Source organism: Juglans regia, chromosome 5 (assembly GCF_001411555.2).
Source record: "Juglans regia cultivar Chandler chromosome 5, Walnut 2.0, whole genome shotgun sequence".
In the NCBI taxonomy this organism is placed as follows: Eukaryota; Viridiplantae; Streptophyta; class Magnoliopsida; order Fagales; family Juglandaceae; genus Juglans; species Juglans regia.
In genome coordinates, this window is record NC_049905.1 from 18,738,763 (window position 1) to 18,757,120 (window position 18,358).

An 18,358-nucleotide genomic window follows, 5' to 3' on the forward strand; every position below is an offset into this window, starting at 1 on the left:
AAACCTACCCGCTGGAAATACTTCCTAATGGCGATAATTTTAAATCGTTGAGAAAATAATAAGCTATTTGCGGCGATTTATTAAGTTTTTGTGGCGATATATATCGCCGGAAATAGTAATTTTCAGCGATTTTAAAGGTAAATCGGAAGGCCATTTCTGTCGATTTTTTGAACATTTCCGACAGACTAAAATCGCCGGAAAGCGTCAATTTTCTGACGATTTTATCCAATCGCCGCAATTGATCAAAAATGGCTTTAGGATTGTGGCGAACCTGCAGCGATTTATAAATCGCCACAAATGATCAAATGTAGCGATTCTGAAAGGTATTTGTGGCGATTTTGAGCGCTGGAAAATGCCATTTTTCTTGTAGTGGGTAAAACCGAAGTACCGGTTTAGGAAAGTAACCGGTGCGTAATCGGTTTTGGAAAATATAAAACCGGTACATACCGGTTCGGTTCTAGATTTTGTCCAAAACCAGACCGAACCGGACCGGGTACACCCCTATTTACAATAAATAAAATAACAATTAAATGTGCAGAGGAAAGAACAAATGAATAAGTGATTATCCTTTTCTATTTTTTTGTGTTGTGACTGGATAATCCGTATTTAGTGTTGCTTCATTTTGGGCTTGAATAATTTGCTTGTGGGCTTTGACATCTTGAACTTGGGCTAGATGCATATTATGTAATAGCCCCCCACAAGATGGAGAATCGAGATTCACTATTCTCATCTTGGACAAATGCAAGTGGAGAAGATATGCAGGCAATGCCTTGGTGAAAATGTCAGCTATTTGAAATTGAGAAGCAACCTGAGAAGTTGCTACCTTCTTGAATCTTATATCGGATGAGGTGACAATCAAACTTGATGTGCTTGGTTCTCTTGTGAAAAACCGTGTTAGCAGCGATGTGTAGGGCTGCTTGATTGTCACAAAAAAGTAAGGTAGCTTGTGGATGTTGTACCCTTAAATCAGTGAGTAAATATTTGAGCCAAGTCATCTTAGAACAAGTGGATGCCATAGAACGATACTCAGCTTCAGCTGAGGATCGAGATACCATAGAATGTTTCTTTGATTTCCATGACACAAGTGATTTACCAAAAAGGATACAGTAACCTGTTGTGGAGCGATGTGTGTTAAGGCATAAAGCCCAATCGGAATCACAATAAGCTCGAAGTTGTAACTGAGATGTAGATGATAATAAAATGCCTTTACTAGGGGCACTTTTAAGATATCTAAGAACTTTGTTGGCTGCTGACTGGTGTGAAGTTGTGGGCTAACCCATGAATTGACTCAAAAGTTGGACTGCATAGGAGATGTCTCGCCTGTGATGGTAAGATACAGTAACTGTCCAATGAGCCTTCTATATGAACTAGGGTTAGAAATGGGCTATCCAAATGCTTTGTTTAGTTTAAAATTCTGCTCAAGAGGTAGCTTGAATGGCTTGCAGCCAAGTTGACCCGAATTTGAAAGTTTGTCTAAAGCATACTTTTTTGAGAGATATGTATCCCTTTGGAAGATCTTGCAATTTCCAAACCAAGAAAATAACGCAAGCAACCAAGGTCTTTGATATGAAAGTGAGTATGCAAGAATTGTTTAAAAGATTGAATGGATGTTGAACAATTTCCAGCAACAATAATGTCGTCAACGTACACTAATAATGCAGTGAATGATACACCATCAAGCTTTGTGAAAAGACTATAGTCAACTTTTGATTGCTCAAAACCGAAAGCAATTAAAGAAGTAGAAAACTTGGAATACTGTTGTCTCGAGGCCTGTTTAAGGCAATAAAGACTCTTAATCAGCTTGCATACCTGATGAGGTTGCCCTTTATTGTAACCAGGAGGTTTCTTCATATATATTTCTTGTAACACCCGGGCCAGCCAAGCCACTTTACAAAATTTTTTTGAGTTTTAGTTTAAAAAAAAAAATCATTTGGGATTACGAGTAAAATTTTTAGAAGAGAATTTGAGCTTAAGATATTTTTGGCAGTATATAATTTTTCTATAGGTTTGATAATTAGGTTTTAAGGTCTTTAATGGATCAAGTGGATGTTCATCAAAAAATTTATAGGATAATTATATTTATTTTAGGTTGATTAGAGACCCAAAACTTTGTGATAAAAGCCATGCAATAATCTCGTTAAGAGTCCTAGTCTTTGGGCCTATGGATATTTTGTTTTTCTTTACTTTATGTTTTGTTATGTTATTTTATTTTATTTTTCTTTTCTTCTTTTCTTTTTAGACGTAAGAACCAAGTCCGTGGAATTGTTTATTTTTTTTTCAGACTCCATCGCACTGTTTGCATCCAATTTCCTTTTTCATGCATTCCCTTTTCAACCCCTTCATCTAGGTTTTCCCTTTACTATTTATATCTCCTATATATACATACTTATATGGTTAATCATCTCAACCCTAGTTTATTTGCCGCTGCTCTTCCTCTTCACGCTCTTAGCCTTCCATACTCATCTGAACCTCCACCCCCAACCTCAGTGCAAACCACAACCTTTTCTCAGAAAAACACCAAACCGTAAGGCTCGGTTTGCTTCCAGTAAAACGCCACCCCAAAGCTAATCCATGTGCCGCGACGCCGCCAAGCACCGTCCGCGTCTGTACCTTAGCCCATAGTAAACACTAACAGAATCATTTTCTTGGAGAATGCTAGCAAGAGACTTATTGAGCTGAAAAATACGGGATCCGTTCTGTTGAAAGAATCGATCTTGGAGATCAAGCCAAAGCTCACGAGCGGTATCCACAAATGCTACACTGGACTTAATGGATGGGTTGATAGAATTTTGTATCCACAACACCACCATGTCATTGCAGCGGTCCTAGAGATCAGTAAGAGGATTGACATGGTCAGTGGAGCATGGGATGTCGCTAGTGATAAAGCCCAGCTTATTCTTGGCATGAAGGGAGAGGCGTATTGCTCGTGACCAGGTGGTGTAGTTATCGACAGTGAGAAGGTCAGTGACAAGAAACACGGCGAGATTGTCGCTGTTGTCAAGCCGAAAAGGGTTGCTGTGGTCAGCAAGGTTCAAATAACGTGCCATAGTGTTGGCACGGAATGTATTTGAGGTTGGGTTTGTATGAAGATAAGAAGAGGCAGAGTGAGTGGAGGAAGAACTATTAGAATTTTCATGAAGAACAACCATGTAAATTATCTCTCAAACTCTGGTACCATGTAAGGAACCAAAAGAAGAGAACAAAAGGCACAAAATGTGCAGAGAGTTTTCACATGGGAGGAGCTGCAAAATTGTGCAGAATCTTTTTGTAATTGCATAAGGAATGTATAGTGCTCAAATCCTCATATACACGTCCATCTCAACAAACTAACAGAAAAATATTCCTAGTATAGAATACAGCTCATCAAAAAAAGAAAGTATTTACAACAAATAAAATAACAATTAAATGTGCAGAGGAAAGAACAAATGAATAAGTGATTATCCTTTTCCATTTTTTTGTGTTATGACTGGGCAATCCGTATTTGGTATTGCTTCATTCTGGGCTTAAATAATTTGCTTGTGGGCTTTGACATCTTGAACTAGGGCTGGATGCATACTATGTAATAAAAAGGGACAAGGAACAAAATACAAATCTATATGCATGGTGAATAATCACTTAGACTTGAACAAAACTGCAAACAACATTCTTGGGTAGAATGAAACCTTAGTTATTTTTGGCATCTTTAGACGTTTGTATTATATGCTTCTGTATGGTTTAGTGACAGCTTCAAGCCTAATTTCTTCCTGTAGCAATGGCAGACTCATACAACAAACAATACTTCCTAATGTTCTCCGTGTGGAGAATCTGGTGGTTGGATGTTGGGTTTCAATGCCTAAAGCAGCAAAGCAAGTGGATGGATAGTATACCTTAAAAAGTTGGTTAGAGAAAGATTCGTAAGATTTAAAAATAATAAAGTTGTAGAAATAAATAAATGAAAACAAACACAAATATGAGGGTGGAAATTGTAGTGTGTGAGAGAGCAGAAGAGAGATAAAAAGTGTTGTGTGTGAGTGCAATTGAGTAGAGAGGGGAGCAATGATAATGCAGAAAAAAAAAAACGAGGGAGCAGAGAAAAACAAGGATAGGGTGAATGAAGAAGGGTCTGGAAGGTGAAATAAAGGGCTGTGGCCTGTGGGCCATGGGCTTCCGTCGAGATTTATTTATAGGGGAGGGGAAAAAAACCTAGGGTTTGTTCTAATAAAATGGCACCGTATGAATTTGGGGTTAGGAAGGGATTGGTGGGTTGCATGCTTGTGATGCTTTTTTGTCTCTATAGGCTATTACATTTTTATATAAAACAAAATCTGTTTAATTTAAAAAAAAATAATGTTGTAAAATATTTTATTTTATTTTTTTAATATATATTGTATTTTTATTTTATTAATCAATTTCATTTAATGATTTGGTTCAACATATAATTTCGAGAAACTAATTTTTTTATTTTTTTCTTGAATTAATTTTTTCCTAGAATAACAAATCTATATTAATAACAGGTTTGATATTCTGAAAATTTAATATTGATTGTTGAATATTAAATTTTATATTAATACAAAATTTGATATTGATAATACTATTAATATTGTTATTAATAACATTATCAATAAGAAATTTCATTTTCTCTAGTCTTTTATTGTCTTTAATTTTAAATTCTATAAATATTGAATTTATTTATTTTATGTGTCATTATTCTTAATAACATGGAAAATTATGCCAGAATAAACTCACCTTGCTCATAAACACTCAAAATCTCTTTTTGTTAGTCTTCTCATTGTTGTAATTATATACTTAAATATGACGCTAACTTGTATTTAAAGTTCATGTTTATTTCTTCACTTTTAAACTCATGTAAATTTCTCGTTGTTGTAATTATATACTTAAATAGGATGCTGACTTTGAATACTGACTTTGATCTGCCTATCTCTCTCAGCATACTCTCTCTCTCTCTCATGGGCAGTTCGATAGATTCAACTACGGGTTCACGTGCCTATTGGTTCGTCAAATTAACCACTTTGCAAATATAAATATTCACTTGTCTCTATGATATTACTATCAGCTTAAACTTTTGAAGAATTTGTTTAAAGGTAAATAATTTAAATGAATTCACCCATTTGCATCCATTCAAGTGTTTGAGACAATCAGCTGTTTAACATGTATTTGATTGGTTCAGTAAACTTAATAGTTACTCATGAAATAGAGGGAGCCTTAAGTTAAGTTGATAACTTAATAGTTTCTTCTTTTCTTTTGGTTGGAATTCATAGGAAGCATTCCTTTTCATTAGCTTTACTTCTCGTGGGTCAGGTTTGTATTTGGACTGTGTACACCACTCTACTAATTATATAAAGTGATTTCTAAATTTTAGACTTTGTAGGCTAACCATGCCATCTTTGGCATGTTGCTGTCAAATTTAGCCATGGTGCAAAAATATCTCTCCTAAAATGATGTTTTTTCTCATTTAATAAAAGGCCCGCACATATAGTTCTTAAGTAGGGACTGCAATTAGAATTTCTCTTGACAAAAATAGGTGGCCTTCATAGTGAAAAATGTTCACCAAGTGTTGTTTTTTCTAGAAACATCACAACATTTTAAATAAGAGATTCTGGTAAGTTTAACCAAACAATATTTTATTTTTAGTAAAAGAAATAGTCTTAATTTGCTTATGGATGCTACATTTCATTTAAGTGCATTCAATTCTTGAGTTTGCTGCCTAACAAGATCCAAAATTTTCATTATATGTTATTATATCCAGAGCTCGTAAAAATACTATTGGATATAATCATTGATATTAGGATTTATAATATGAGATAAAAAGGGAAATGATTTAGTCAAAATTCCTTACTCATATGCTACTAATTGTAATAATATGATGATCTTTACACGATGATTCTATCTGAAATTGGTCATGTTTTGCTACCTATTATGCATCTTGCAGCATTTAATGGTAGACAACTGGGCATACATTGCCCTTACTAGTATTTATATATATTTCTATAAACTTAGTACTTTTGTGTTGCTTCTTTTTCTAAACTATTAGTCTTTTGCTTAGTACTCTACAAATAGAATGTAATTATTATGCATCTTCATACAATCTTTACTTATCGCTTAAGTATGGTATTCTCACAATATTTTTTTCTCAACTAGAAAAACGTGCCTTGCACGTTGCACCATAACTAGTATATATATATATATATATATATATATAGAAAATCTATTTATAAGTCTTATTTTTTTACACATCCAACACACTGCTATGTGAAAAGCTTCTACATCAACTATACTAAATAATTATTGGTATTTTAATTTTTTTAAAATTCTACACATCATCCTCACATTACACATAATTTTTTTTTCTCTTACTAAATATGTGATGTATGGATGATGAATAGAATAATTCAATTAGTTTAAAAACAATAAAACTATTTAAGTTGTAATCAATTCCACTGTAAGTGTTATGTTAATACACCAACTTGTGTGTTCTATGTAGCAAAACTTATATATATATATATATATATATATATATAGCAATGTTATTGGACCATAAGCTTACTGATCAAATGGCCCGCTTGAAAACATAGAAAGAGAGTGAAATCCTAGATTTCTTCTATCACTTTTGTTTTGTATTTTTCATTATTTTTAATAAGCCACATAGCACGTCAAGAGAACTATTGAGTAGTAAATTTCAAATGACAAAATAACATTATATATATATATATTAATATTTCAACGACATTTTTTAAGATGAAAAAGTGAAAATATATGGTTGAAAAAGTGATAATTTCATCTTAAAAAGTATCGTTGAAATGTTAACTATCAAAGAATGAAATGACTATTTTAACTTTTAAGCCAAAGTGAAAAACCTAATTTGGTTGCATTTTAAAAGCCTTTTTCTTGTTTTGGTAAGATTTTATGGAATTTAATTCCAACATCATCATCATCATCGTCAAGTTGAAAAGAGAACATTATTTCGAGAAGATTTGCTGAGGTGGCGATTAATTCCATCATCATCGTGTACGAATCTTGCTGCCGTGGCAAGCTTTTCGGGTCCGTATAAAGTGGGGCTTGGGTGGAGGAAGACAGGCCCAAGCCTAAACCGAGCCGATTTCTACATAAAAATACAGACTTTCTTCTTCTCCTTCTTCGTCTTCTACTTTATTCCTGGTTCAGTTTCAAATTTTTTTGCTGCTTCATTTTATCATATTTGTGTCAGAATACTGAACTGAACTAGAGGACTGAGACTTGGGATTCAGTTCTCTCTCTCTCTCTCTCTCTCTTAGGGCTTTTTTTTTTTTTTTTTCTCTAGCTGTGTTTTTTCTTTTTCGTTTTTTGGAATTTTAAGTGGAATAGTCGGCGAAGTTTGAAAGCATGAGGAAGAAGCTTGATACTCGTTTCCCGGCTGTAAGTCTCCCCCCCAGCCCTCTTTCTCTCTTGTTCCCTGTTTTTGTGGGCGTGTTTGGTTTTTTCTTTCTTTCTTTGGTTTTCGTCAATATTACTGGAGTGGAAGGGATACACACACATAGACTTTTTCTTTTCCTTATAGATAGCCAATTAGCATCAGGTTATGGTCAATTTGTGGCATGCTAAAAGGTTTTCTGTTTTTTTCCTCTTAAGATTATTAAAATATAGTAGAATCTGATAGCATTTTAGTTACATGCAGTATGGTAGTACTTGTGGGTTAGAGAGAAGTTTTCTGGATGCGTATTGAAGTTTCATTAAAAAGGCAAGAGGCGAATTGATGTACAGGAAGTACAGACAATTACCAGACACTCTGTGGGCTAGAAGTAAATGGCTCCATTGTGTATGGGCGGCTTAATTGTCCACATGAATTTAAGAATTGTTGATACCAAGGGAACCATTAGAAGTTTTTTGCAAACAATTTACTGTGCTAAAGGTTAAGAATTGTTGATACCAGAAGGAGCCAGTCGAAATTCTTTGCAAACAACTTACTGTGCTATGGGACCTTTACAGTCCTGTCCCCGCCTCTCCCTTTTGATGCACACTAAGTGCAGTCTAGTTACTCTTATCATTCTTGGGGTTGCAATTTGATGGAACAAATAGCTGAAGCTTTTGGAAGCTGGAGATGTCTTTTAAGTGTTTGAAAAGTGCGAGTGGGGGAATATCATATCATGCGGAACTTCCTTGTCTCAATTTAGTGACTACATATTCTACTTATAAAATAAAAAATAGTGACTACCTACACAATTTCTTTCTGCCTCCTTATTTGGGTTTCTTTTGGTGGAGCTGCCTCTGTATGTTAGGATAATTTCTTCTTTTGTTTTGTTCATGTGTACTTGGGCTTTGCCTTCTATTATGAATAAAACTTCTTGATTACCTATCAAAAAAATATTTCTTCTTTTGTTTCAGTTGTCATATAAATATTTGTTTAGTAAGATTGTTTATAATCTCGAGGACTGCAAATTGACAATGGAGGAGATCAAGACATCCTTTTCAACACTCTCCTCCTTCGGTTAGCTTTTATAGAATTTTTTTGTAAGTAAAAATTTATTAATATCAATAGACATAGTCAAGTACATTGGATGTATACAAGAAGAGAAAACACCTAGCTAGGAAGCAGAAATAGATACAAGGAAATCATGAAAGTTAAGCCCATGATAAGGAAATTATCCGAACAAAGCCCAAGAGGGAGAAACTAGAAACCTATCCAATAACGAAGCCTGATTGGATGACCATGTGAATGATCCTCCCATCTTTTGCTTGGGACAAAGATGCGCCTCCACTGATCTCTCCCTTGGGAACTGGGTAATGTTGAAGCTACCACCAAGGCATGTCCCTCCAATCCAGGTTTGGCCCATAAAAGGGCAGCTTCTATAGATTTTGATGGGCTTAGTTTCCATGATTTATTCTCCTTTGGTCAACAGTCGTTGCTTGCCAACGAGTGTCATGATGCCAAATTTGCCATGTGAAAACTTGCTAGCCGGGGGTTTATTTCGGAAAGATCTTTTCCATAATTTTTGCCTTGGTAATAGGATGATTCTGCATAGGTAGTTTTCCAATGTTGGAGTTCTCTGTTTGCTGCACAGACAGCTAGATATATAAATAATTGGCTGGATTTGAGTTAGCTTTTCTTTTGTTTTCTAGAGAGACGTAGGTATTTCTTTTGTATACGTCCTGTGTACTTGGGCTTTGCCTATTCTTGATAATAAAGTTTTGTTATTAATTATTAAAAAAAAAAAATTGGCTGGGTAGTCGAATACAACCAGTATGGTACATTGTTCTCATAAGGTAACTTTTCTTAAAATGTATGAATTTTGTTTTTTGATAGGTAAAAAAATGTATGAATTAAGATGGTATTGTGCATTGGTATGGATTAAATTACTAACTAGAAATTTATTTATAAGGTATTCTTCCCTCCTGCCACACATACACAACCTGGATGTTGAGTTTTTGAGCACCATTCTATAATCTGCTTTAGTTAGCCGTACGTGGGCATTACTGAGAGTGTATGGGTACTCTGTAGTCTGTATTCTTTGCATCTCGAATTTTATAGAGGGCATTAAGAACTTGACATGATGATAGCATATCCTGAAAATTTTTGGGATTATGGCCTCTTAAGGGTCTTGAAGATCTTTAGGTTTCATTTGTGTTTTTTTTTTTAATTATTTTTTTTTTTACTTTTTTCCTAAAAAAAAGTATCCTGCCTCTCTTTATTTATTGTCTTATGGTTCTTTATGCCTGTTGACATGTACCAGACTTTGTGGGTGCCAGGGTGCCATAGAGTTGTATATGTGGAATGTCCTGCTCTCGAAACGAATTTTTCTACCTGTTTTTGAGCTGGCTTCTTGTTTCTGCTCACCATAGTGCAATCACCCTTTTGATTTTGGAAAAAAAGAAGATATATATATATATATATATATATATATACACATTTACGAATACACCGCCTGTTCTACAAATTCATCATTTTTTAAAATTATCTTTATTTTCTATTTCGTCTTTGTTAATGAGATTGATACAATAGATTATTAGCTTCCAAGCATCGCATTTGTTCTTGATTTGATGGAGACGACATATTTACGGATTCTTAGGTTCTTAGGGCATGCCAACACAAGAAATTTCTGGGCTAACAGGAGAACCATTTGCTATCGCTTCTCCACTTTGCATAGATTCATTGCATCTGAGTTCCTTTCTATAGTTGACTTAATACAAAGAAAATCTACAGTTTGTGATATCTTTTGCATTGAATTTCTGTTGACTGTCATTCCCCTTCCTCTTCTCTGAACTGGTCTTATATGTCATTTAGGAGCAAACTAGATAGGTTTTATCTCTTGTTTACTACCTTGTGTACTTGTGCTATGCCTATTCTTATCAATACTACCGTTTACTTATAAAAAAAAAATGTCATTTAGGTTCTGCTTGTGGAAAGCCTTTTGATTCTACAGTGTTTCACTATATGTCTGAGTTGGAAAGGTTTCCACTTGATTTCATTAATTAATTTTGTGTAGCAGTAAACCCACATGCAGGGATGACATCAATCTTTCTGGTAAGGATTACATCAAAGGATGACATCAATCTGAATCTATAGAACTTTTAGACAGTTTAAAAGTAGCATTTCTATGTGGTAGACTTGACATGGACATTCCAGGAACCTCTGCTAAATTAGACCTGTGTGCACTTCACAAACGATATTCTTTCTTTGTCCTTTATTTTTGGTTTTATACCTGTGTGGGCTTTATTGCTGCGATTACTCTCTTGGTTTAGTTTGATCATGCCACTTTTTGCTGACAAGTGGCCTTGGACTTGGTCTCCTAATTCATCATAATCATGATTGCTTTACTGTTTCACCTTTGTTTTTTTTTTTTGGTAAGTTGTATCCCTTATTTATCTTCATTTGGGATGCTTCAGTTAATGGAGTATGCGTTCTGTCTCTACATTGTGCTACGTATTGGCATTCCTCCAGGCTCCAATGCAGTGGATTTTTGGACCCGATCATTTGATTTGATTTGATATAATTCTTTTACAGGCTCGTATTAAGAAGATTATGCAAGCTGATGAGGATGTTGGGAAGATTGCCATGGCTGTGCCTCTTCTAGTCTGTGAGTAATTTGTTAAACTCTCAACACTTTTTTCCCTTTATATATCTCTTATTTCTAATTCCTTTTTTTAATGATTCTTTAGTCGGTAGTTCACAGATCTTCTTTCACCTTCAACATTTATCTTTTTCTTTGGCCTTTTATTCTTCATTTCATGAAAATAATGTTCTGGTTTTCTTATTATTTATGATACTTATGACCTGTTGTCATGTAATATGCAGCTAAAGCTTTGGAGCTATTTCTGCAAGATCTATGTGATCACACATATGAAATTACTTTGAAGAGAGGAGCAAAGACCATGAATTCTTTGCATTTGTGAGTGAAATTACATTAATTAACATTTAGTTTGTAAATATCTTCTTTGGGATAGGAATGGTTTAGTTTTTACAGTTCGTTGAGTGCCTGTCCCATTCTTTCAAATACTATTCCTGCACGTCTATGCTTCTACTTGTCATTATTTGAGACAGGCCTTTTGTATGTTGTATTTTGAATGATTTGGTTGTTTGTACCGTTCCAAATACCTAGAAAGAAAATAGTTTTAGATATGTCAACTCTCTCTCTCTCTCTCTCCCCCCCGTATTTTGAATGATTTGGTTGTTTGTACCGTTCCAAGTACCTAGAAAGAAAATAGTTTTAGATATGTCAACTCTCTCTCTCTCTCTCTCTCTCTCTCTCCCTAACTTGTCATTATTTGAGACAGGCCTTTTGTATGTTGTATTTTGAATGATTTGGTTGTTTGTACTGTTCCAAATACCTAGAAAGAAAATAGTTTTAGATATGTCAACTCTCTCTCTCTCTCTCTCTCTCTCTCTCTCCCCCCCCCCAAACACACACACACACACACACACACACACACACACAGGCACAAGTATGACATGCACGTTAGGATATAGGATTCGTTCTTGGTATGGGGAAAGATTATACTGTGTTAATTTTTTTTAATTAGTAAATCTTAGGTGCTCTAATATGATTGATATTTACAGGAAACAGTGTGTCCAGACATTTAATGTTTTTGATTTTCTGAGGGATATTGTCAACAAGGTTCCTGATCTAGGTGGTTTTGATGCTGCTGATGAAGATCGTTCTGCTGCCAAAAGAAGGTTTGGAAAAACGTTGTTTTGTGACTTTAGGATAGTGAAAAAAATGAGCTATTTTATGAGTAATAGTAAATACTTTGATTCATCAGGAAAGTTACTGACGATGATGAAAATGACAGTGATGATGAGTCCAAGAGAAGTGGGATGGTAAGATATGCTGCACAACACTCTTGTACTCCAATTCTCATAATCACTTTTGTTTAACACTGTCAAACTTGTTCTTGGTATTTAAGGAGGTGTTCAATATCTTCTTATTCTATCTTTGTCACATTATCACGCATGACTTATTTGTTAAGGTGTTCAGGCGAGTTTCAACTTCGATGTTTGATGTTCTAGAGTCTTTCTTTCCACCTAAACTTCACAAGTGGCTGTGGAATGTATGTCTTGGAACTTTGAATTGGTAAACAAACGATATGACTGGATGAGTTTTTTTAAATATGTAATGTAACAGAATACCCATGTATGTAACTCGGAAGATTCCTTTCAAGACAATGTCTAATCGGCAAGCATTATCTAATCAGCTTCTGTTTTGATATAGAAGATTTTTTGATGAATTATTTCCTTTATTGCAGCTGGAGGCTGGCCACTCAACCAGCAGTGGCAGAGGAAGGGGTAGGGGCAGAGGTAGAGGTCGTGGGCGTGGTAGTCGAACAGTAGAGAGGGAGGTGACTGCACACTCTGAGAAGTTTGAAGATGATTCCGAAATTTCCAAGCACAATCAAGGCCTTGAGAGGCTCAATAATTGGGCAGAAACCGAGGATTCAAAGGAGCAAATTCTAGCTGGTAAAGGTGAAGAAGCGCCAATTCGAAATTTTGACTTGAATGTGGTCTTGGATGAGAATGGGGACTTGGAAACTGTAGCTGCTGGCTCCGGCAGTTCATGTGCTGAGCTCGTTCCGGAAACGAAACATCATGAATACCCTGGCTGGTCCTTACCTGACATGGAAAAGATGGCCATTGATCCTATTCAACTCGCCAACTTTAGTAGAAGAATAGAAGAGGATGAGGAAGATTACGATGAAGAGGGTTGAATGATCATGTGTCAGTACTGGTGTTTGTAGTTACTTACCCCAAATAGGTTAGCAGTTGTTATTTTCAGATGTACAAGTAGGTTTCAGGTTAATATTGCTCTGACAGAGGGTTGAGGAGTAGGAAATAGGAATATGAACAAAAACTGCAAACACCATTCTTGGGTAGAATGAAACCTTAGTTATTTTGGGCATCTTTAGACGTTTGTATTATATGCATCTGTATGGTTTAGTGACAGCTTCAAGCCTAGTTTCTTCCTGTAGCAATGGCAGATTTGATATGTTTCAGCAAACAATACTTCCTAATGTTCTTTGTGTGGAGAATCTGGGGGTTGGATGTTGGGTTTCAATGCCTAAAGCAGCAAAGCAAAAGGGGATGGATAGTATACCTTAAAAAGTTGGTTAGAGAAAGATAAGAGAAATAAAGCGGGACCCAAAAAGTGTCCCGAATGACTTTTTTTTTTTGAGAGGATTGCTCTAGCAGAACTCGAAAGATAACTAAATTATATGATGGCACAAATCAGATTGAAAATTCATGATACCATACATTGATTCAGTGGGTCTTGTCTGTTCTTCCTTACACGCGGTGATTGAAAGCCGCGAAGTTTCCTGAGCTCATGGAGGAAACTTCGTTTTGTATCTTTAGGTATATGTCTCTTTTATAAGCAAAAATATTGTACGTAAAAATGATTAGACTAGATTTACGTAGTGAAAATATTTGAGAAGTGTTGAGAATATTTATAAATAATAATAAAAAAATAATAATAGAATATTAAATAATAGTAAAAAATAAGTGAAAAATAATAAATAATAAAAATATAGATGAAAAGTAATAAATAATAAAAATATCGATAAAAATAATAATAAAATAAAAAATAATGTTGAGAGGTACAAACGTAGCCTAAAACACCCGACAAAGAAAAGTCCAGCCCCACTAATGTCCATGGCCAGAAAACGAGGTGTCTATGTGTACTAATTTAGAGCATTCACTTTCCTCTCTAGACGTGATATGCTATTAAGTGATTTATTAAAAAATTAAAACCCCAAATATAAAAGGGTCGAGAGAATCTAGATTTTAGTATTTATCTTTTAATATTTTCAGACGTCAATTTATTTTATTAATTAAGGAGATAAAATGAGTGGTATAAATTATATAATACAGGAGTAACATTTTCTATATTTTATAGGGGTTGGAGAAATTTCCTTTATCTCCAACCTATTTTTGACAAACTCTATTTTAATTAAGGTATCGTTTAGATGATGAAATGAGATGAGATGATTTTAAATAAAAGTTAAATAAAATATTATTAGAATATTATTTTTTAATATTTTTATTATTTTAAAATTTGAAAAAATTGAATTGTTTATTATATTTTATATAAAAATTAATTTAAAAAATTATAATGATGAGATAAGATAAGACGATTCCAATATTCAAACGGGTTTAAATGACATATTTATAAAACAAAGTTGCCAGACACTTTTTGACAAAAAATCTCCCTTTCAAACACAATAAGGAAAGAGAAAGGACGCGTTTTCGATAGACTTTCAAAACCAGCCGAACGTATTGGGTATCATTATAAAATATTATCATTCAGGATGTATAAACTCTTGAGCCAATAGCCATAGGTCAATGCTCCTTGGACTTAGGGCAGGTTTGGGGCATAAAATAAAACATAAAATTTTCATCTCATCTCATCTCATCATTACATATTTTTCAAATCTCCATATAAAATATAATAAATAATTTAATTTTTTCAAATCCCAATACACATTTTTCAAATCTTAAAACAATAATAATATTAAAACTTAATATTTTAAACTTCAAAACAAAATACAAAATTCTCATATCACCCCTCAAACCTACCCTTAATTGCTCTTTCTTAGTCATGACGAGATGATACATACAGCTAGGGCCGACTCAATAGGCCTAAGGTAATGAGTTTAAAGGAGACCTTTATTTTATGCCAGATTAATTAAACAAATGTATAGTTATTAATTAAACTTTTATATTAAGATTTTTCTTGTCTCTTATCTATAAGTGAAAATAATACTATTTATAATGTAAATTAACCTTTGTTATACCTTTGAACATTCTAAAATAAAATAAATATTAATAAATAGCAATAGAATCTGATTCAATGCTTCACTTTATAAGTAAGTTGATGTTTTTAACTAGATGAGATCATTTTAAATAAAAATTAAAAATTGAATAAAATTTTATTTGTTTAATATTATTATTATTATTTTAAAATTTTAAAAAATTAAATTATTTACTATATTTTATATATAAATTTAAAAAAATTATAATAATAAAATAAAATAAAATGTGAGGAACTCATGTTTTGACGGAAGAGCCAACCGACATTTTTAATCATTGTCACTGTCATACCAATACAGCCTATTTGCTGCTCTTGATCTTGTCCCGTTCCCCCCATCGGGCCGGCCCCATCGAAGACTTTTTACCCTAGGTTTCGACCGACCTTCTAATTATTTTTTAATAACCTGGAAATGATATCCTTCTCTCTCTTTTTTTTTTTTATTTTTTTTTTATTTTTTTTATTTTTATGTTAGCAGTAAACCCACATGCATGCATGCAGGAGAATTATGGGAGTTCTATTTTTTTTATGATTGATCTATTTTTTTATTATGGGAGTGTTAAAACTGCATCTATTATTAAGAAAAACAGAGATTTTTTTTGGAGAGACGTTTTACTTTGGAAGCCCACCATTTAATTCACACGAGAGAGAGAGAGAGAGATGTGTTGTTACGCAAAAGGAGGAAGATATTAAAACGAAAACAAATCGCAGGGAAAAGATAAGGAAGGCTATTTAAGTACCAGTACTACTGTTTTCCGAAACGATAAAAATACACTTGAATGTAAAAGAAAGGTAATTTTATAATATTAAAATTTAGTTTTAATAGAGTGACATATATGATTTTTGGTCATCATGATCATGACCATGTGCTTCAATAAAGGAGCAGGCCGCAGCCGCGATTGACCAGGGATGTAGATTTACGTTCATAATTTCAGACTATTTGGTTTTCTTAGGTGAGGTTATAAAGTCCCTAGCTCATATAATAATTAAGTAATTTTTACTCTTTTTTTTTTTCAATATTAATACGTAAGCTTTTAGAAAACTTTTTAAGAAATCCGCCCATCCACATGATAGACATGGTATATTCCTGGCAAGCTGGTCCTTATCTGAATGGAAAAGATGGCCATAATTGATCCTACTCAACTCGCCGACTTTAGTAAAAGCTGATCCTACTCAACTCGCTGACTTTAGCAAAAGATGGCCATAAAAGTAGATTTCAGGTTAATATTGCCCTGATAGAGGGTTAGGACCGGAGTAGGAAATTGCTAGGAAGATGATCGTGTAAGAGTTCTATTTGAACTTTATGTCCCACTCACTCATATCTAATAGAGTTTTAAATAGTTGTTAGAGTTATAATGGGATTGAAACTCTTAAGAGATAAGATTAACTATTGATCTCTAATTATAGTCAAACTCAAAGACTTAGATTTCATGATGGTCAGGAATCTATAAATAGCACTGAGGGGTTAAAGTGTTCTCACCTACAACATGAAAGTGCTTCTAGCCACCGAGAGACACTAGGAGGTTAAGTTGCTAGGGTGATCATTCTCTCATAGTCAGATTAATTTTTCTATCAAACAGATGGTGAAAGGTACGTATTTAATTATCATTGTTTTATTATTGTGGATCATAGAAAATCAAAGATCCAATTATTAATGTTCATGTTAAAATATTTAACATGTGGTATCAGAGCTATAGGTTGATAGATTTTTTATGATCTCGATAAAATATACAGTGAATATGTGTTTTCATACATTGTGATTCTATCATATTACGAAAAATTAAAAATATTGATTTTATGATCTGGAAGAGAAATTTTATAATGATGTTTTCAACATTAATTCTATGTTATATGAAATACGATGCACTAACAACTATTATTGTATTTCGGCTTTGCATCTGCTTTTGATTGGGCGTATTTAACATATTATGCATTGTTTACGTTGTTGTGTGTTGAAGAAAGTAAATAAATAAATAAAATAAAATAAAATCCAATAACACGATGGGAGAAAGTTAAGAAACTATGTGTATTTCTCCCTTACTGTATGTATGCTGGGTAATAGGGTTTCAAACTACCATGCATGTATGATGGTAGAGTTGCTGCGTATTGTCACCGTGGCGGCGTAACGTGGCCGTATCATCGAGGTGGCGTGAAAGGGCGGTGTTAAGGGTAGCGCAGAGGGACTGTGAAGTCCCGAATCGGCGCTGCCCTGCCCGATTGTGAAACCCATTGTGGGTAAAGGGCTGTCGACGCTGAGAGGAGGCTGAGAACCTCCCCACGACGTCTATATAGCGGCGGCGCAGAGGGCTCTAAAGTCCAGTTGCCGCCGCAGTGAAGTTAATAAAAAAAAAAAAAAAGGAAACTGTGAGTGGAGTGGACCTCGGCGGCGGGAGGAGGCTAGGAACACCATGCCGTCTCTTCCTCGCCGGTGACGTCCACCATCGCACCAAACCGAAGGAAATGTGGCGCTGCATAGAAAAGAGGTGCGGCGCTAGAAGCTTGGAAAATGTCTTAGGGAAGAAGAAGAAGAAGAAACCGTGAGGGTTTTCTTCTGATTTGTAATGGGCCTGGGCCGTGGGCCTTGGCCCAGCCCGAGAGAAAGGCCCATCTCGGAAAAGAATTAAAAAAAAAATCTGAAATTTTAATTTCCTTTTATATGCATGTTATTATTGTTAAAAACATGTATTAAAGTTTATTAAATTTTCTATACATGTTATTATTAGTATATACATGTATTAAATTAAATTTTATGCATGTTATTATTGTTAAATACATGTATTAAATTTTATTAAATGTCATATGCATGTTATTATTGTTAAATACATGTATTAAATCTTTTGTACAAGTTATTATTAAATATATGTATGAATTGTATATTTTGGCTCTCGTTATCATGCCATGTATATTTGTTTATCTAATATGGGGCAAATGATTTACATCAAAATTAAAGAAAAGATTGATTGCCTAAAGGTACAAGATTTTCTTAATTTTGGTGAAAAATCATTAAACTCCATAGTAAGGTGGATAAAGTTGGAGTGAACAATTTGTGTGTCAAGATCTATTCCCAAATGAGGGTTTTGATGACATTA

The 18,358-nt window shown here is 34.1% G+C and overlaps 1 protein-coding gene across 3 annotated transcripts; it reads left to right on the top strand.

Annotated features, from left to right (window-relative positions):
* Positions 1 to 7,097: 7,097 nt before the first annotated feature.
* On the top strand, positions 7,098 to 13,466 carry LOC109001066 (dr1-associated corepressor-like). 3 transcript variants are annotated; one of them, XM_035689953.1, is made up of 7 exons: positions 7,098 to 7,392; positions 10,976 to 11,048; positions 11,267 to 11,360; positions 12,029 to 12,145; positions 12,232 to 12,289; positions 12,439 to 12,542; positions 12,715 to 12,917. In XM_035689953.1, the coding sequence occupies exons 1-7, from the start codon at positions 7,360 to 7,362 to the stop codon at positions 12,797 to 12,799; spliced, it is 564 nt and encodes a 187-aa protein (XP_035545846.1). In that variant the 5' UTR covers positions 7,098 to 7,359; the 3' UTR covers positions 12,800 to 12,917. The 3 variants fall into 3 exon arrangements, with proteins under 3 accessions (XP_035545846.1, XP_018833729.1, XP_018833730.1); XM_018978184.2 differs by lacking the exon at positions 12,439 to 12,542 and having other exon boundaries at positions 12,715 to 13,466; XM_018978185.2 differs by lacking the exon at positions 12,439 to 12,542 and having other exon boundaries at positions 12,262 to 12,289; positions 12,715 to 13,466.
* The last annotated feature ends 4,892 nt before the right edge of the window (positions 13,467 to 18,358 follow it).